General features: G+C 34.4%; 4 protein-coding genes across 8 annotated transcripts; 3 read left to right on the top strand and 1 right to left on the bottom strand.

Annotated features, from left to right (window-relative positions):
• The first annotated feature begins 1,268 nt into the window (after window positions 1–1,268).
• Window positions 1,269–3,970, top strand: LOC100801866 (subtilisin-like protease SBT1.7). Its single transcript, XM_003538749.5, has one exon. The coding sequence runs from the start codon at window positions 1,568–1,570 to the stop codon at window positions 3,878–3,880; it is 2,313 nt and encodes a 770-aa protein (XP_003538797.2). The 5' UTR covers window positions 1,269–1,567; the 3' UTR covers window positions 3,881–3,970.
• A 1,491-nt stretch (window positions 3,971–5,461) lies between these two features.
• LOC100801323 (uncharacterized) lies at window positions 5,462–12,670 on the top strand. 4 transcript variants are annotated; one of them, XM_003538748.5, is made up of 7 exons: window positions 5,462–5,938; window positions 6,884–7,777; window positions 8,281–8,366; window positions 8,956–9,096; window positions 9,718–9,865; window positions 10,009–10,488; window positions 10,874–11,552. In XM_003538748.5, exons 1-5 carry the CDS (start codon window positions 5,582–5,584, stop codon window positions 9,863–9,865), a joined length of 1,626 nt encoding a protein of 541 aa, XP_003538796.1. In that variant the 5' UTR covers window positions 5,462–5,581; the 3' UTR covers window positions 10,009–10,488; window positions 10,874–11,552. The 4 variants fall into 4 exon arrangements, with proteins under 4 accessions (XP_003538796.1, XP_040862541.1, XP_040862542.1 ...); XM_041006607.1 differs by lacking the exon at window positions 10,874–11,552 and adding an exon at window positions 11,968–12,670 and having other exon boundaries at window positions 5,468–5,938; XM_041006608.1 differs by lacking the exon at window positions 10,874–11,552 and adding an exon at window positions 11,942–12,670 and having other exon boundaries at window positions 5,468–5,938.
• On the bottom strand, window positions 10,741–14,027 carry LOC100819301 (protein CONSERVED IN THE GREEN LINEAGE AND DIATOMS 27, chloroplastic). Its single transcript, XM_003539254.5, has 7 exons — window positions 13,126–14,027; window positions 12,707–12,859; window positions 12,461–12,538; window positions 11,998–12,093; window positions 11,408–11,443; window positions 11,105–11,283; window positions 10,741–11,024 (listed from the first exon to the last, which is right to left on the bottom strand). The coding sequence occupies exons 1-7, from the start codon at window positions 13,354–13,356 to the stop codon at window positions 10,862–10,864; spliced, it is 936 nt and encodes a 311-aa protein (XP_003539302.1). The 5' UTR covers window positions 13,357–14,027; the 3' UTR covers window positions 10,741–10,861.
• A 1,151-nt stretch (window positions 14,028–15,178) lies between these two features.
• On the top strand, window positions 15,179–19,882 carry LOC100816628 (probable prolyl 4-hydroxylase 9). Of its 2 annotated transcripts, XM_003539252.5 has the most exons (8): window positions 15,179–15,464; window positions 15,582–15,725; window positions 16,034–16,191; window positions 16,792–16,894; window positions 17,920–18,015; window positions 19,148–19,213; window positions 19,292–19,405; window positions 19,577–19,882. In XM_003539252.5, exons 1-8 carry the CDS (start codon window positions 15,339–15,341, stop codon window positions 19,661–19,663), a joined length of 894 nt encoding a protein of 297 aa, XP_003539300.1. In that variant the 5' UTR covers window positions 15,179–15,338; the 3' UTR covers window positions 19,664–19,882. The 2 variants fall into 2 exon arrangements, with proteins under 2 accessions (XP_003539300.1, XP_025980150.1); XM_026124365.2 differs by having other exon boundaries at window positions 19,292–19,718.
• Window positions 19,883–19,904: the final 22 nt, after the last annotated feature.

Here is a 19,904-nt window from a genome sequence, read left to right as displayed (position 1 = left end):
GCAAATAAAAACTAAGAAACATTTTTAAAAAAATATTGAACACATTGGATAGAATAGGTCCATGTGACTTAACAAGAGCAACAATAATATCTAAAAATAATTTCATTAAAAAATGTCTCAAAATTACTTTCATTCAAGAATGACTCTTAAAAACACTTTTATTATATATGAAAAATTCTACGCCCGCCCAATTTATATTCAAATAAGATTGTTGGTCTTTTTTTTTATAAAAAACTAGTAATTCTTTTTTATTTAATAATTTATAATTCTTGAATCATTAATATTTCTTGTTAACAATAAATTAATATATTTAAAAAATTAAATATTAAATGATTCAAAATCTATTAAATATTCTCTTTTATTTTTAACTATTTAATCTAAATTCAATCAAGAATTTTGGTTGACTTAAAATGAATAAGAAGCTAGTAACTATTTTTTTGGTATACAATAAAGCTTTTTATGTAATAATTTTAATATTTGTATCCTCAATAAATATCAAGTTGACAATATTAACATTTGTATTAATTTATTTTTTAAATATTAAGTGCTTTAAAATCTATTAAATACTTTTATTTATTTATTTGAAGACACAAAAGTTAAATATTGAATACATTGGATAGAATAGGTCATATGACTTGGCGAGAGTAAGAATAATTTATGTTCACAAAAGAAAAAAGTAAGAATAACTTCTTAAAACACTTTCATTCAATATGAAAAATTCTACTTCCACCCAATTTACATTAAAAAAAGATTGTTGCTGGTTAACTTTAAAAAAACTAGTAATTCTTTTATTTAATATTTTTTAATTCTTGAATCCTTAATATATCTTGTTAAAAATATTAATATTTATATTTAAAAATGATTTAAAATCCATTAAATATCATCTTTTAATTATTTAATCTAAATTCAATCAATATTTTTGGTCAACTTAAAATGAATAGGAAACTAGTAACTCTTTTTTTTGGTATAGAATAATGTTTTTTTATATAATACTTTTAATATTTGTATCCTCAATAAATATGATGTTCACAATATTAACATTTGTATTAATTTATTTTTTTTAAAATATTAAATGATTTAAGAGCTATTAAATACTTTCTTTTATTTATTTGAAGACATGCCCAATAAATCCCTCCTCAATCGAAAAGTGACAAGTCAAAAGTGTAACGCTTGTATGATGCAATCAAATTGTCTCTTTATATATATGTTGCATAAGAGAAAGGTGTAACATGCACTCTATTTGCCAGCTTGCTTTTATTCCCTGCTCCTGTTATCTTTCTTTTATCCGTTTCCCTACTCTCACATCAAATGCAACAATTTACAGCCTTTGGGTAACCGTTTCGAAAACGCAATTTGCAGACAGAAACCCCTTTGTTACTTTTGAGTGGAACGTAATTTTGAAAGGGTTTTAACGGTTATCCAACAACCCAAATCAGATCCCCTCTTTCTCTTTCTTAACCCTCCACACTTCTTTGGGACAAAAATTGTATACTTTGCATTAGAAATAAGCCCTTTGTTAAGCCAAGTTATCCATTACTTTCCTTTCACAGCCTCACTACAAACAAAGATGTTTACCATGGAAATGTTTAAGAAACCTTTCTTTGCAACTACTTTTGTTTTGTTTATGATCCTTTGCGATGTATCATTGGCGACAAAAGATAACCAAAAGAATACTTACATAGTCCACATGGCCAAATCCAAAATGCCAGCAAGCTTCAACCACCATTCAGTTTGGTATAAATCGATTATGAAATCAATATCTAACTCAACAGAGATGCTCTACACCTATGACAACACAATCCATGGATTGTCAACAAGATTAACACTGGAAGAAGCCCGATTATTGAAGAGTCAAACTGGGATTCTAAAGGTACTACCAGAGAAAATATATAAGCCACTCACAACTCGAACACCAAAATTCCTCGGGTTAGATAAAATCGCTGATATGTTCCCTAAATCAAATGAAGCAAGTGACATCGTTATCGGACTCCTCGACACTGGTGTTTGGCCCGAAAGCAAGAGCTTCGAAGATACTGGACTGGGACCCATCCCTAGTAGTTGGAAAGGCAAATGTGAATCAGGTGACAATTTCACTACCTTAAATTGCAATAAGAAATTGATAGGAGCCAGATTCTTCTTAAAAGGTTACGAGGCTTCAATGGGTCCCCTTAATGCAACCAACCAATTCAGATCACCACGAGACGCTGATGGCCACGGCACCCACACCGCAAGCACAGCCGCAGGGTCTGCAGTGAAAGGCGCCAGCCTATTCGGCTATGCTTCTGGGACAGCACGTGGGATGGCCTCACGTGCCAGAGTCGCTGTTTACAAGGTTTGTTGGGGAGATACTTGTGCTGTTTCGGATATATTGGCTGCAATGGACGCAGCCATCTCCGACAACGTCAATGTCATTTCTGCATCACTCGGAGGCGGAGCAATCGATTACGATGAAGAAAATCTTGCTATTGGAGCCTTTGCAGCAATGGAGAAAGGGATTGTAGTTTCCTGTGCTGCAGGAAACACGGGTCCTGATAGCTCTTCTCTCCAAAATATAGCACCTTGGATGATCACCGTGGGAGCTGGCACACTAGATCGTGATTTTCCGGTAAATGTTAACCTCGGGAATGGACAAAACTATTCTGGAGTATCAATTTATGATGGTAAATTTTCACGCCATACTTTAGTGCCACTCATATATGCTGGGAATGCCAGTGCAAAAATAGGTGCGGAGTTGTGTGAGACAGATAGCTTGGATCCAAAAAAGGTTAAGGGAAAAATTGTGTTGTGTGATCGTGGAAATAGTTCTAGGGTAGAGAAAGGACTTGTGGTGAAATCTGCCGGCGGTGTGGGCATGGTGTTAGCAAATTCGGAATCCGACGGAGAGGAATTGGTGGCAGATGCCCATCTTTTACCAACAACTGCAGTGGGTTTCAAGGCTGGGAAACTCATCAAGTTGTACTTACAAGATGCTCGAAAACCAACATCTAGGCTTATGTTTGAGGGAACAAAGGTTGGAATTGAGCCGTCGCCAGTTGTTGCAGCATTTAGCTCTCGGGGCCCAAACCCAATAACACCAGAGGTATTGAAGCCTGATTTCATTGCTCCAGGTGTCAACATCTTAGCCGCATTTACGAAGCTTGTGGGTCCCACTAACCTTGACCAAGATGATAGGCGCGTGGACTTCAACATAATTTCAGGTACATCCATGGCATGCCCTCACGCAAGCGGTATAGCAGCTTTGATCAAGTCATTTCATCCAGATTGGAGCCCAGCTGCAATTCGGTCTGCGCTTATGACCACAGCTTATACAACTTACAACAACGGTAAAAAATTGCTAGACAGTGCCACAAATGGCCCGTCAACGCCGTTTGAGGTCGGTGCTGGACATGTGAACCCTGTTGCTGCGCTTAATCCAGGTCTTGTCTATGATTTAGCAGTGGATGATTATCTCAACTTCCTTTGTGCACTAAACTACACACCTGATAGGATTGAGGTTGTGGCGAGGAGAAAGTTCAGGTGCAATGCACACAAGCACTACAGTGTAACCGACTTAAATTACCCTTCATTTGGTGTGGTGTTTAAACCAAAAGTGGGAGGGTCCGGTGCAACGATAGTTAAACACAAACGAACTCTTACTAATGTAGGGGACGCAGGAACATACAAAGTATCAGTTACAGTTGATATTTCATCTGTCAAGATCGCAGTTGAGCCAAATGTGTTGAGCTTCAACAAAAATGAGAAAAAATCATACACAATCACGTTTACGGTTTCAGGTCCACCACCGCCAAGTAATTTTGGTTTTGGACGTTTAGAATGGTCAAATGGAAAGAATGTTGTCGGAAGTCCTATCTCAATTACCTGGGAATCGGGACGTGCATGAAAACTGTAAAAATGTTGATCAAAGCCTAATGGATGTAGTTATAATACAATAAAGTTGAATGTTACAATATATGATATTTATCTAGGTGGAGAGTGGAGACTACTGAAAGTAGTGAAACTTTTTTTTTTTTTTTTTAGAAAAAGGAGTTTTGCTTCTATTACAAGTTCTAATGTGTTGACTGAATAGTTAAGTATTATTAATGTTTATTTTTTAAATTGCAAAATTTGAATACCTATTATATAAATAGTGTTTTTTTTTAAACAACTAGTGATTAAGAACAAGTAGTAATTTAATATTATCTAATAATTTCTTCCTATTCGTCCGCTTCAATTAACTCCACCGGTGGGCCAAGTGATTGCGAAGTCTGGGGGAGTAGAAAGAGCTTATAAGTATAATTTTACGAAAAACAGAACTTTATAATTCATTTTAATGGATTCTTAATCAATCCATATTTAAAAAAATAAAATTCTTAGGCATTTTTGGTGAATAGTCAAAAACTAATCCTTTATAAGTATACAAATTTATTTAAATGATTGACGTTTTTCTGATGAGCACTCATTTATATATATAGATATGGGGAGATTCTTGGTGATATATTTAAGGGGCATAATTTTCTATCAATCATATGATAGTATTTTAATTATATATTATCTCTCTTCAAAAATCCTATTTGAATAAAGTTACACTTAAGCTCTTTCCTCTTCAAAAATCTCTCTTCAAGTTGATCAACAATCCTATTTGAATTTAAATTGGGTGAAACTAAAAAATAATATATAAATTAAATTGTAATTTTAGTCTTTATATAATTTTAAATTTATGATTTTGATTTTCATATTTTAAAATCAAAATATTTAAATTCTTTATTTTTCAAAATAAGCAAATTGAATCTTTTATGTGATATATTAATATTGACGTAGAATATTATTGATATGATATTTATATAAAAAAAATTAAATAAAATGAAAAATGAAAAAAATGAATTTTTTTTAACAAAAATTGAACTTATGATTCTTTATTTATAAGTAAAATAATAATCACTAACATACTTACTTGATTTAGTTAAATACATTAACATTATTTTATATATATCATTAGTCAAGACATTATCTATAAAAAGGTACATGGTATTTTATTATTTTAAGTATTTAAGAAATGATTAAGACTAAATAACTTTTTCCTTTTTGCTAAATATTAAGTTTTTTTTCATTAAGAAGAGGGTTTTGAAGTAACAGTTAAATGTTGTACATCTCCTTTACATCATTTACTGTTTTTTTTTTTATTTTTTTCTTGTCACATTATGTACCTATAATAACTATTGATTTTTTCTTTTAGTTCTTTCTCTTATTGGACGTAAATTAGCATATGACTGTTCAACACAAACATCTTCCAGTGAATAATAATGTAAGAGCAAGAATACGAGAAGACATGTATAAATAAAAATAGAGTACGAGAAGATAACAAATTTTTTTGAAAAACTAATAAGGTGATATATTATAGTTACAATTTTAGAGGAACCCAGGATTTATTTCATGATTCTTGGGACGTTCTTATATTATATATATATAAAAAAGTTTCGCAGTTATGTAACCCACTCGCTTCCGCACTGTTACTGTACGGAGGTTCTGCAATTACATTTTTTTTCTTTCTAATAATTAAATTAATTATAACAGTAAGTCAGTAACAGAAAAGACAGGGATAGCCATGGTTTATCTCGCCGTCGCTGGTGCCGGATACAGCTCAGTCGTCGGAATCAATAATCGGAGGCCAGAATTTTTCATATCAATTATACCAAACGGCGCCATTCCAACGCTCTATTTCGTCGCATCTCTGTGTCGGTGCTGCAGAGAACATGGCTTCAGTAGCGCTTCCGAATCCGCTTGGACAGATTTTCCCGTAGAGAACGCGTATGAGCTGTTAGGAGTGTCCGAGACCAGCTCCTTTGACGAGATTAAAGCGTCGTTTCGAAAATTGGCCAAAGAGACTCACCCGGACCTAGCTGAGTCAAAGAACGATTCCACTGCGTCTCGACGATTTGTACAAATTCTGGCTGCCTATGAGGTTTGTGCAAATCATGTTCTGGTTTATGAATTATGATTATTGTCGCTGATGAATATAACCTCAATCATAAGTTTAGGGGTAGTTTTATTTGTGGCTAAAATATTGTAGATAGCTTAGTTAAAACGAATCATTGTATTCCTGGCTAAATTAGAGCTTGAATTAAAACGAATCAACCAAGTTTGGCTTATTGAAGAATGCCATAATATTATGATTAGAGGACATTTCATATACTGTTGTGTTTAGTGGACTGAATAATTGGTTTTGTTTGAATATTCTGAATACGACCAATGTATATCGAAGTTGATTATTAAATGGCTGCGAAATTGAGAAATGACATGCTCATAGGAACCTTTTGATAGTCTGTTTTATTTCCCCATTGCGTGTTTAGTTAGCTCTTGAACACAGAAAAATTGTCAAATTGATGCAATGAGTTCGAAGGCTCCCGTGTGTTAATTAGGGGAACAGCTGTCTATTGCCCTTGAAGGATCAAGGATGTTCTGCATTCAATAGTTCAATCAAATGAAAAACCAAATGGGAAGTTGCTTAATGGATGTCTGATTGATTTTTGATAGTTTCTAATGCCCAAAGTTTGAATAAATAATTTAGTGTTCATTTTACTACATTGGTTTTTGGTACTGCTTGCATTGGTCAAGTTAGCAGTGGGGCAAACTGACTATATGTGCTTTTCTTTTCTTTTTTCTCCTGAATTTTGGATATGTTGTACATGGTCTTATACATATTTTGTTTTGGTCCTTGCTGATTAATTGGCTATAATATGTTCATGGTATTGGCAAGATGACCACATACTTCATGACTTTAACTACTGGAAATCTTGCAGAGCATACATTATTACATTGAGTGTGTGTGGGTAACTATAATGAGGTTTTCCCTTGGTTACATTATAGGGAATATTGACTTAACAGAATAATCTATGATGCATTGCAGATTCTTTCAGATTCTCAAAAGAGAGCCCATTATGACATGTACCTGTTGTCTCAGAAAAAACTTATGCAAAGGCATCCTGGACAGGGTTCAAAATTGCAAATTTACAAATCACAGGCTACTGCGTTCAAGGAGATGGAAGTTGTTGAATGGTTAAAATGGTACAGATTAACTATAAATAATATTTTGGCAGAAAAGAAGATGGTAGTTGGAACTGGCTATTTTGATGTATTTGAGAGAGATTTTTATTCAGCTATTTATGCAGCATACTATGGTCCTGAAATTCAGTCCATGGAGCTTCTTCCTGACTGCTTTGAGGCTGAGGAGAGGTCCTCTTATGAAACTCCTGAGGTTTTGCACTTAGTTTCAGGACGTGATCTTTTCGGAATGGTTTGCCTAGCTAACAAGGTTCCAGAGATATCAATTACTAACAATGAGAAGTTAACATCTTTTAGATCCTTCCATTCAGGCCTGTGTCAATCTATAACAGATTTGAACGTCCACAAGAATGCAAAAAGATCAGATGATTTTGAAACTCACCGAGGTCACAGCTCTAAAACTTCAAGTATTGTATCAGATGCATATAGACATCTAGAATTGCACATCTCTGGAAGAGTGATTGCTACAGCATCTAGGGCCCTACCCAGATGCTGTTCTGATGAGATGCAGACAGAAGATACTGAAGATCATATTCATGTGTTCCTTAATTTATATGAAGATCCCAAACATATCAGCAGTGATTTTTGGAAAGATTACCTTGCAAATGGTGCAGTTGGAAGAAGAATTCACTTGGGAACCATATCTGGACTTGGGAGCAGTCCAGATGAAGGTTCTTGCTATGTCTACAATGACAAGGGTACAAAGACCCATGTGATTATGAAGCATAGAACATTGATGGTATGTAATGTTGCTTTTCCATGGTCTTGATGATTTAACTATTAGAACTTAATTTGGAAGATATTTCTATGTCTTACTTTAGTCAAACAGTACAATCTCTCTTATAAAAAGGGGAAATAATATGCCATAATGGAAGATTACAACAAGCAGAAAGAAATAGGAGAGATTCCCATCACAATATAAGAACAACAAAGGTTGATATCCTGATTTATAAAACATTTACTGTCTGATCTAATCAATCAGAATACTTGTTACAAGAAGGAAATCAATAATATCTATTGACTGATTATAATGAATATTGATCGATTCTAACAACTTAATTGGGAATTTTACTTTTGCATTAGCACCAAGTCTTCTTTGTTTCCATTTCTAATATTTTTAAATATGAGAACAAGCATGGTTTGGTTTTTGGGATCTTGCTAGTTACTAGAAATTTAGTCTTATATATAACTTGGTATAGCTAGATGCTTATAATTATGTAATGTTATGATAAAAAATTTCAGGTGAAGCATATGCATTGGTATGAAGTGAGTGAGAAAGTTTCAGTTTGTGAATGTAGATGCACTAGAGCACGCTTACCACCAAGCAAGTAAAGCTTTGACATCTCTCTCTATATTTGTATTGCTGTTTGAGTTAGCACAACAATCTCTTTGGGGTTCATTAATGCATATACCCTGATGCTGTCTGCTCTCTTATTATTATATAATTTGTTAGAGGATTTGTTTGTGTGTGTTGGAACATGTGGTCTTTTTATCCATACCAATCTTCTCTTTCCATGTTTGCATTTTTTTTTCATTCTTTTCCTGGTGTTGATGTTAGGCTAATCAATGGTTCTATTAAAGGTTAAAGCAATGTGGTCATTGGGTTAATTTACTTGTACTAAGTTTCAATTATCTGGAAAATGGTGTTGCTACACCTTCTCGGGTGAAGGAACCAGAATTGATGAAGTGATATTGTGGTTTGTGGATTTATTACTCAGAAGTCAGAAGTCAGAAGAACTCTTTCTCATAATCTGTACTGCTTCTAACTGCAAAAATGAACTTATTGCTGTATTCTCAAGTTTATGTGAATTTTTCTCGGTACCGCAACTTGTTATTTAATGAAGATGAAGATTGTCTGCTGCTCTCTCATTGCTGTCCATAATACTTTTTAATAATTTCATTGCCTTAATTATACAGATTTTGGCTATTTGAGCCTCGTTGTGGCTTCCATGACATAGGGGGTTGGTACGTTGAAACATATGGCAAAGATAAGAATGGTCGTACAATGCCATCACAAAGGTTCTGGGATGGCTTGGACTATAGTGAGCAAGCTGACAGGTAAGTTGAGTAATTAGGTGTATTTATTCTCTTCTTTTAACTTTGTGAAAATTTTATTTAATGTTAGCAACAGAGGTTTTTCTTTTTAAAACGTATGGTATCAAATGATTATTATAGAATGATGTATAAATATGGATCTTGGGGAAAATTTTTAATGTTCACAGAAATGAAAAGTTGACATCTGTATTTTGGATTTTGCACTAAAACTGTATTTTGTTTAATCTATTTTTTAAACTGTTGAAGTCTGTTTGACATGCATTTTGGCTTGGTAAAGTGCCCACAGGCCACAGCCACATTTCATATATTTTTTAACAAGAATTATCTGATTGGCTCTTGACTGTTAAATTGCGTGAAACCATTTATATAGAAGAGAAGTTGTTCAGATTTATAAACCTATTTTATTTCAACTTTAGCTTAGCTCTGCTTACTGAATTCTGAAAACTTTTAGCTATTTTTTTCTGCCTGTAGGAATAAAATATCTCATTTTTTAACTATTTTGTTTCATCTTGGACATTTAGAAGTGGTAGAAGCTAATCAATATTTTAGAATTTCTCTCTCAAAGACCCAACCCAAGTAATTTGCTGTGGAGTATACTGACTGTCTCTTTTCTGCAATCTGCAGAAGACTTCATCCAGCAATGTATCTGTTTGCTCTTGCATATCGGACACTTGATCTTGAATATGCCAAAGCAAGCAAGAAATCATTTAGGAATGTTGTTGGAGCACAAATGTTCCGAATTCTTCATTGGTGCAAGAAACTTGTTCAATAGGTATATCCATTGGACTTTTTGACCGACACTGTCAACGAATTTATTGTGTCCTTGCTAGAACAATTTGGAAAGATCAACAAATTCTTTACTAATATCTATTTAGGGATTTACTGATTTTAGAATATTTCCCTGTCCATTTACAGTTACAGAATGACTCTTGGGATGTTCTGTAAGTACTGAAAGGAAAACTCATTACAAGCCTCTAGTTGTTCTATTGGATATTGCAAATTCAACTTTTCATCTGCCTAGTGATCGATATGTTAGCCAAATACTGAAGTTACTTCACTTGGTCAAGGGTTGGCTGCTGGTGCTGTTTTAATATATAAGGAACCAATATCATGCTTGAGCTGATTTGCCCCAACATCTATTTTGTCAAAAGTATTTTCTGGCGCTACTTGTCTCAGAATTGTTGTGCAATCCGAATCTTCACAGATATACATCATGGATTTCTATGCATGCAATATACCTCTGCAGTTGCCTTTCTGTTATAAATCAAAGATTCTTTATTTTGGTCAGTATTATGGAAGCTAGTTGTTTCGCTGCACAATGAGTTTCATCCCCGTGTTGGAGAGGTCATGGAGCTGGACAATTTCCTGGAATTTACTTGGCCATCATAGTTCAAGGTACAGCAAATACAGTTTCTACTTACGTAGACTTGCCAATATAGGCATGTGTAACTTATGTGTTTCTACTGGTATATATTTATCTATATATTTAAGTCTGTTTTTCTTGTTTCCCCCCTCTTAAATGTGTTGCTCTTCCCTCTGGATTTATATGCAAATAGTAATATGCTAGACATGTAGTTTTATATTGTCATGTTAATGTTAGGTTTGATTGTATGTTTCTTCTCCATCTATTTCTGGCTTTGGCTTTGCTTTGAATGACTTAAAATAATTTTCTAAACTAATAGAATATGGCGTTGGGCCACAGAGTCTCCACAAATTGCAAACTTCTTTTACTAAATGAAATTGACTACATATGCCTCTTTTTTATCCTTTATTTGAGCAGATCTTCCCATTTGCAGTACTGCCCTCCTGCTAATGCTCGATAATACCTATCCCTACAATAGACAGGTCTTCCATCAGCAGCCTCAGCAGCAGCTGCTGCTAGATCATCATCAGTTATCACCTCCACTGGCAATTTAAGCAACTCCTCTTTTCTGCAATATGCATTAAAAAATTGCAATGACACGGAAGAAAACTGTGGAAGATAGTGAAGGATTTTTATGTCTTCTCTTACCTTAGGAGCTTTGTGTTAACCTTGGGAGCTTGAACAGTTGATTTAATTTCTTCTTTGGTAAAGGTAGTTCGAAAAAAATTCTCCACTGGTGTAGCAAAGATAAATAGCATTACTCCTGTAACAAGCAATGCTCCTGTCCCAACTAGAGTTTGCTTCAGCAGTTTAACGACTGGTTTAACCTGGGGACATGGAATGTATGTGAACCATGCTGCAAGAAATCAAATTTAACATATTGCTCTCTAGTCTGTATCCAAAATCTTTATGAATTCAAGCAATGCTGTGATACTTTGTGATGTCCAGTACCTTGTAAGAGCCCAACAATCTATCACGAGCTAGGATCTGCAAAGAAATTAAGTTTTCAGATTATATTGCCTGAAATGTGAGAAATGAAACATGTCACTGGTTGGTTCATTTAGTAGTATTAATATTTGTTAGCACATTTCAGCTACACGTTATTCCATATCCTTCATATCCACTAATTCTGAACAGACTGCTTGTTGCTTAATCAAGAAGTATCTCTTACAATTTGAAAGCCAATTACAAGTTGCTACCATTTTATCTGTTTGCCTTTAGAAATGACCCTGTCTTTTGCTAGAAAGGCTAGCAGTTGATCTTATCCTACCTAGTTCCAAATTGCAAGCAACGTCTAAAATTGGCTACTTTTATATTCATTCAGGCATATTTTACTGTCAATATTCTGCTGTTGATAGAATCATAAATTTGTCAGTTTGCAATGCGTGTGTGTGTGTGTGTGTATATATATATATATATATATATATATTATAGCGCACTGAATCTACCACCTTCAATATAATTTTTCACATGTGATGTTTTCAGGCATATTTTTGTTCTGTTCTCTCTAGGTGCAGGAAGAATGTGTAGAAGAGGCTAACCTCGGGTGGCTTGACCCACATCTGTCCATCGTACCATCCGCTTTCTTCATAAGGGATGACCGCTGATAGAAGTCTGTCACCGACATAACTCCAACCCTGCATTGTAATTCAATTGTCTTAAGTCTTAACTTCAACAGTTATTTTAGTGTGAAGGTGCAGCCATAGCTCAGTCACTTAACCATCGGGTATAGTTAGTGTGAATGACCAACAGATTACATTCAGTTGAAAATCTCATTATAATGTTCACTTTGGCAACAATATAAACAGCATGCATGATGACTACAAAAGGGAGTTCCGACAACTTCCAATCCTTGGACAAATGCAATATGGATTTGAATTCATGATATACTACACCAGGACAAATTTGTTTTTAAATCTCTGCCTCACCCCATCCTCCCTTGTCCCCAGTAATGAAATGGCTGTGACATGAAGAACAAAAGGAGGATTGGAATTTAGAACGCACCAGATAAATCCTCAAGACAATCAAAGACACAATGAAGAGAGTTCCCGTTCCAGCAGCTAGTATAAATCTTAGAGGCTCCTGCAATGTTCTGAACGTTAATGCAGACATTAAGGAAATTTTATGAGCGGTATAAATGTTGTGGGCAGCTGGCACGTATTCGTGTGTTACGTTGTGTATGCATCAAAATTTCTAGTTGATTAGATGTTTCAATAATTATGCACACATATATTTTAACTTCTTCCTTACTTTAGAAGGATTAAAGCTTGCAGCTGCAATTGGTCCTCCAAGAACTGTAAATACTGCCAGCCAGAGACTTCCAAGGCGAAGGAAGAACGACCCCGGACCCAGTTCACCCCACGAATACAAGATTCCATCCTTTAGAGATGAGTACTCATTCACCTATTACACCATGAGGAATCGGGGTTAGCATAAAATGAAAAATGAAACTAGTTTTAGTGAAACAATCCTGATAACTAATAATTCATTTTAATCCCTTATCATGAACCGTTCCAATTTTTATGCATGCATCCACGGATATGTAACTCACTTGCTAGGTTCAGCCATAAAATTAATGAACTAATGATACACCATGCTATATCATGTAGATTTCAAAGATCATCCAAAAAAACAATTATTGCCACAATTGTGTAGCTGTTAACACATACCGGCCTCTGCTCAAAAGGGACTTCAATTTCCAACCCAGGATCCCAGCTACGTCCTGAAGATCCGCTTGTTTCTCCATCCATCTCATCTTTTATGGCCTTAGCCTTGATGGAAATCCGGTGAGAAAATTTTGAAGCTTTGTGATTATGGATGATCAATGAGCCATAACTGTTGCCTGGTCTGGCTTGTCTTGCACTTGGAATTAGTGAACAGTAGACATTTTGTCTAATCATTTACCTGTTGAGTTTAAGCTATCACCAACGCAGCAGAATAGAGTTTGGTTTAAAATCCCGGTTCAATTTCCGACTTGGAGGATGAGGAGGAGGAGGAGGAGGAAGAAGAATAGGATATTATTATGTTCAGTGATTAATTGAAAGTCGCAAAAAATGGTTTTCATGTCTTCGTTCCGAGGACCACATATTATTTACATGGAAGAGGAGAACAAGTAAATAAACTCTGTATTTTCCTATTTTCATAGATGAGAAAGAGAGACCCTGTAGCCTACCCTGCCTCTAAGTTATGTGGAGAAGCTTCTTGTCCACGTGGGCTTCTTATGCACCGTCCATCTGATGCGCTTAACCCCCTTAGGACTGAGATTATCCGAACCAAATGCATTTCGTGCTTTTATATTTTTGTGGTCTGAGAAACGCCAAGGGAAATGTTGCTGGAGCAACTTGGCCGCTGCTCCCTTGCACGCAAATTGCAATCTGTATCTGTTGCCTGCACGCCGTGGGAACGAGCATGTTCAGTTTGCAAGCAAAACAACGACACACCCACTATCAATCATAACTTGACCAAAGCAAAGCAGTGTTGGATATTTATATATTTCCAATTATTTATGTGAGCATATATTATAAAATAATTATATTAGTTATTTATTATAAAGAGACTTTTATTTCAATGGTTAAAACTAAGTGAGTTCATTAGACTGTTAAGAAATTTGATAGTAGTATGGACTTAATGAGTAGATACTAGTGTAGTGTTGGCTCATTAATAGTAAGAACTTTTATAGGTTAATACACTTACAAAGGGCTCTGATTCCCGATACACTAATAAGAAAACTCATCCTTTCTACTTTCTGTATGAAGAAAAGCTAAGTAGGAATGACAAAATTGGCTGATCTTGTCGGGTCAACTCGCAAAAAATGATGGGATCAATAAAAATAAAATAAAAAGTTCATTAAAAGTATAAAAAAATCTCATTAGGATCAACCTAGGTGGGGAATTTGAATAATATACATGACATCTTAGGTTTAATTCATAGTGTCACCATTGTATATCAAACAAAATAAATAAAAACCTAATCACATGAAAATAAATAAAAATAAGGTTTCATTGCTCTTCCCCCCTAATTTTTTTTAGCGAACCCAACAAATTAGTTTGAGGTATTTTACTTGCTACTTTTAAAAAACTTGCAAAATTTATCTTTTGCCATTTCTGGGAATTGACTAACGAGAGCTAACATGGCATAATCCAAATTTATATTTTCCTGACAAATTTTATCCACGACTTTTTAACTTTTGGTAGAAATTTATCTTTTTTTTTGGTAAATTTTACACTTAATTTTTTTATCAAATAAATAATGGAAGGTAAAAAAAATTAAATTTTAAAAAAATTGAAATACGTTCAATTAATTTGTTGAGAATAAAATTCACTAACAAGTCAAAAAATTTATAGATAAAAGAAATGTAATTAAGGCAACAAATGATTATTATTTTATATTTTCTAACTATTTGGACTTTATAGTACAAATCTCAGAAGTCTGAATAAGAATATTTATTCTTTTTTGTTTTTTATGGCACGTATGTCTTGCTATACATTAATTACTGAATCCAACATATAACTATATTTGTCAACCGAGACTGTATTTGATGCAAATTTAAATAAGGGTCCAGTTAAAAAGTGTAAAAATAAAATAAAATAAAGATTGCATTAAAAATCACAACAATATACAGTTTTATGCTTTCTAATTAAAAGCTTTATATTTTTAATTTTTTAACCTGTATTTTAAGGATACGTAACCATTTTCCTTCAAATAAACGACGCACATAGACAAGGTGCCGCACCTGGAAATCCGTTAGAAAGAGGCCAGTCCACTGAGAGAAGCGCATTGCCAACTTCTATAAGTTTCAGAGTTGCTTGGCAATGTCAGTTAGCATTCAATTTGCACCTCGAAGAACGTAAAGCAGAAAAAAAACTCTCCACACGCATTTCACATGAAAACCAAAACGGTTAAAGGAAATCGGAGGATGAACAAGCTCGACTTGCCTTCCGTTTTCCTTATTTGCATCTTCTTCTTCCTCGCTGGATTCTCTGCTTCCAGTCTCTTCTCTCACTCTCAGGTTTCCCTTCTCAATACTCCTAATCACGTTGTTCTTCCATTTTACGCTCGTTTTCCTTTGGTTTTGTTTGTTTTCGCTGGAAAATATTCCTAGTAATGGATCGCTGAGAATTTGCAGAAACATGAATATGACCTGAGGCTGAGACCGAGACCGAGACCGAGAGCGAGGTTACTTGAAAAATCGACGCAGGAGAAGACGGAGTATCATTTGTTGAAAGCCGGAGACTCCGGCGACGATTACGTTACATTGATTCCTTTTCAGGTGCGCATTTAGCTTCTTCTGTGCTTCGCGATTTTCCGCTGAAACGTTCTTCTGCTAGTTACTTGCTAAGATGATCGCGGTATTTTGTGATTCCTGTTTGAAATAGTGCAATGTGGTGTGAATTAGTTTATTAAGGTGAATTTACGTTAACATTTTGATTTTATGAACGTTCATGAGAAGGATCGCAAATCTCAAATTAATAATATCATTGCTGCTCGAATATTATAATGTTAGGCATACGAATCTGTTGGAGGTTTGACTTGAGCTTTGACTTTCAAATAAATGTGTCTTTAATCTGTGCTCCTTAGGTTTTGAGTTGGTATCCTCGCGCTCTGTATTTTCCTAATTTTGCGAGTGCAGAACAATGTGAAAGCATAATTGAAATGGCAAGAGGAGGACTCAAGTCATCAACATTGGCATTACGCAAGGGAGAAACGGAGGAGAGTACAAAGGGAATCAGAACAAGGTAGAGTGTACGTTAGTATGTGTCTGTGGAATACTTAACTGTCTTCTGACTTCATTATAAACTGCACAAAGTAGAATGTTAAATGTGTGATTTTATCACAAATTCGGAGAAAAGGTCAATCTGATTGGGATTATGGTGAGCCTAACAGATTTTCAAGTTCTGAGAAATTAGATGCAATCTGTTTGATTCCTTTATATTTTTTGTTCTACTCCTTGCCTCTAACCTAGACACTGAACTTTATGAGCAAGATATTAACACATCTTGTTTTGACTTCCCGAATCTTGACCTCTTGTCTCTTTGAAGATAGAATATAAGGCCTCATGTGGTTCTTAGATGACAGGTTTTATAAATTTATTATGTTTTAAACTAAATTCCACACAAAAAAAAAAATCTCCTCGAGTAATTCGTGGGAGTTTCAATTACTGAGACTTTTGGTAATATGCCAATATTTTACAGGCCATTTTATGGTGCAAATACAACCCAAGATAAAGTATCTTGCCCATGGGAGAATTGGCCATTATGGTTATGAGGACCTTCTACTAAAATCCAAAAGATGTACATTATATATTGCAAGCTTATATCTACATTTTCTTTTAACAGCTCTGGTGTTTTTATGAGTGCTTCTGAGGATGAAACGGGGATTTTAGATGCCATTGAGGAGAAAATTGCGAAAGCAACAAAAATTCCAAGGACTCATGGAGAGGTAACATCCCTACTAAGCTAGCTGTCTCGCTCTGCAGAAAAAGCATTTTGAAAAGGCTTGTTAATCTGATTTACTAATTTTTTTTTAGTTTTTTTGCTTTAGCTGGTTCACTATTTGAATCTGTATCTGAAATAAAAAAGTTAAAAACTGCTAATTTACTGTTAATTAGATGTTTAATCTGAGTCAGTTACTATTGTTTGATGCAGAAGAGATCTATTAATTGTGAACAATGTTCAACATAACAATCATGCGATTAACATTTTTCCTATGATAATATTTATCCTTTGAGTATCAAGAGATCATTTTAATATCAAAAGACCTGTCTGTTGATGGAAATGGTACATTAAAATTAACACACATTGGTGGGGATTGGCTAATGGGGTTTGATTCTGAGAATCATTTTGTAAATCTGTACCATTTCAAACGGTGAATTTGTTCCTCATGGTTGGCAGGAAACTTTTTGTTTGATGCCTACGGCTATGAGGTTTGATTTCGTACATTTTGTACAAACGAATCTTTCATGGTTCAACGACACATTTGTGTTGCCACTGACATGATATGAGTTGGCGTCTTCTTAATTCTTTGCTTCCCTAACAAAGTAATAGTCCCCATGTTGCTAGTGAATTTGGACTAATTTTCTACGTTGTATTCTATATTTTCATGGCCCAAACCACCAGTTGTCATTGCTATTGAAATAATGTCACCTACTACAATTTTTGAAATTTTTAATCTTCAATTTTACTTTTGATTAGGTGCAACCAAAACTTCTATGTAGGCTAGAAGTATTGTTTAGAGCTTTTGCCTTCACCTTTAATTAACCCTAATGAATTTTTAACTAAAAGAAAGGGGAAAAACGTTAAACACCTTTAAAACCAATGTTCTTGAACATTTAGACTACGAATTATATTAGCTTTCCTTCCTGAGCTAATTATCTGCAACTACGGTGCCATTTTATTTTGTCGAATTTGTAAATCTTTTATTTTTAAGGTGATTCTAAAGTATCTGAGTAATAACCAATGTTTCAGGCATTTAATATTCTACGCTATGAGGTTGGACAAAAATACAATTCTCATTATGATGCATTTGATGAAGCAGAATATGGCCCACTGCAGAGCCAAAGGGTACGTCTAAACTCTAAAGTTAAACTCGTACATTCTTATTTTCAAGTTGTTATGGATTTTGTGGATAGTTATTCGCGTACAAGCACCGACAACAATGGCCCATGATTTGTCATTTTCTACTAAGTTTGGTATTCATCCGAAGCTACTTAACAGGGGATTGAATATAAGAGTTAATACTTATGTTAAATTATACTCTTGTCTCGTAAAAGACGTTTAAAGTGTAATAAGTTTTAAAATTGGACAAGACTCAATGTTGTTTGATAGGTAATTTTAGTGTTGTTTCTTAATAAAAATACACCAAGAATTGTAGTTCGTTAATAAACATACAGCAAGTTAAAAGAAAATCATAAAAAATTCAAAAGTATTTGTAGAATAGCACCTTTGTTGATGAAAAGAAAGGGATAGATGGAAAGGTTTTTCACGTTAAAATGAATTAAAATATTGTAGTTATTAAATTCTTAAAAAAGAGGAGTGTAATATTTTCTGGTTTATATAATACTTTAAAATAGAGGGAAGACCACTCTAATTTGAGTATCTGAAAAAAAATCTCAGCGAAGGCCCTTCCTTTTCTCTAGCCTCAACATTATCCTCATATTGAGGACTATCCAGATTTCTTATAATTGCATTTGGATCTTTTGTAGTTCCAAAATTTTTTTTATCGGTAAATGTTAATGGTTAGTTTCTTAATTTTTATTAGTATGAGCAACTGAATCTGTGACTTTTTTTTCCAAAGCTTGCATGTTTTGCAGAACAAAGCGAGGCTGTCATGATAAATATGTTTTTGTACTTTATTTTAGTGTGTTTGAATTTAGTTAAATATTATTATGTTTTACAATTAAAATACGAAAGTGCCAATAGGGTACATAAATAGATATTCAAGTTGCTATATGTAGAAGTAAGAAATCATAAACAAATATTTTATTAAAGTGAACATGGAAACCGATAATGAAGTATCCTATCCAAACCCGTTGGGGCTGTCCCTATTTCTAGTTACCTAATTCGAATCAAATTGCTTATACTTATCTCCGTCTCATATTTTAGTATTGAATCGCTATTTTTCTTTACATTTTTAGCTCTTGAACTTGCATAATTTAAGTTTAATAAGTTCGATTCTTAACTAAGTTCCATGCAGGTAGCTTCTTTTTTGCTGTATTTAACTGATGTTCCAGAAGGTGGGGAGACCATGTTTCCGTATGAGGTAAGACCAAGTTTGTCATTACATCTTTATTCACGCACTTCGCATTTCCTAAGGTAATTAACGTATTATTTTGGGCAGAATGGATTCAACAGGGACGGTAATGTCGAGGACTGTATTGGTTTAAGAGTAAGACCACGCAAGGGGGATGCGCTTCTATTTTATTCATTATTACCTAATGGTACTATTGATCAGGTTAGTATTTCTTTTTTATTTTTTATTTTTGGTGAGAAGGTTAGTATTTTTATTCATCGAACTTACGACGGCTGTAATATTCTGATTATTATTGGGCTAAACTAACACATTCTGGACTCGATGCGCTCAACCGCTCATTATTTGCCCATCTTTCTATGTTTACTTCGGCAGACATCAGCCCACGGAAGCTGCCCCGTCATAAAAGGAGAGAAGTGGGTGGCAACAAAGTGGATAAGGAATCAAGTGCAGGACGATTAGAAGAATGCTACCTGCAATTGAGTTTCAAATTCTTACACCAGTAGCAGTATTTATGTCACTTTAATAGCCATTAAGATTTTTGGGCTAAAATATATGGTTATAGCATGGTTAATAATCGGGGCCAAAATTTGATTAGATACGGAAATTGTGAAAGAAAAGCTGGATAGTGCACATTTAGATAGGACACGGTTAAATCACAGTCAATAAACATTTCCTTGAGGAGCCCCGTCATTCAAAAGTC

The sequence above is a fragment of the Glycine max genome, chromosome 11 (assembly GCF_000004515.6).
Source record: "Glycine max cultivar Williams 82 chromosome 11, Glycine_max_v4.0, whole genome shotgun sequence".
Classification (NCBI taxonomy): domain Eukaryota; kingdom Viridiplantae; phylum Streptophyta; class Magnoliopsida; order Fabales; family Fabaceae; genus Glycine; species Glycine max.
This window is presented reverse-complemented; position numbering and strand designations above follow the sequence as displayed.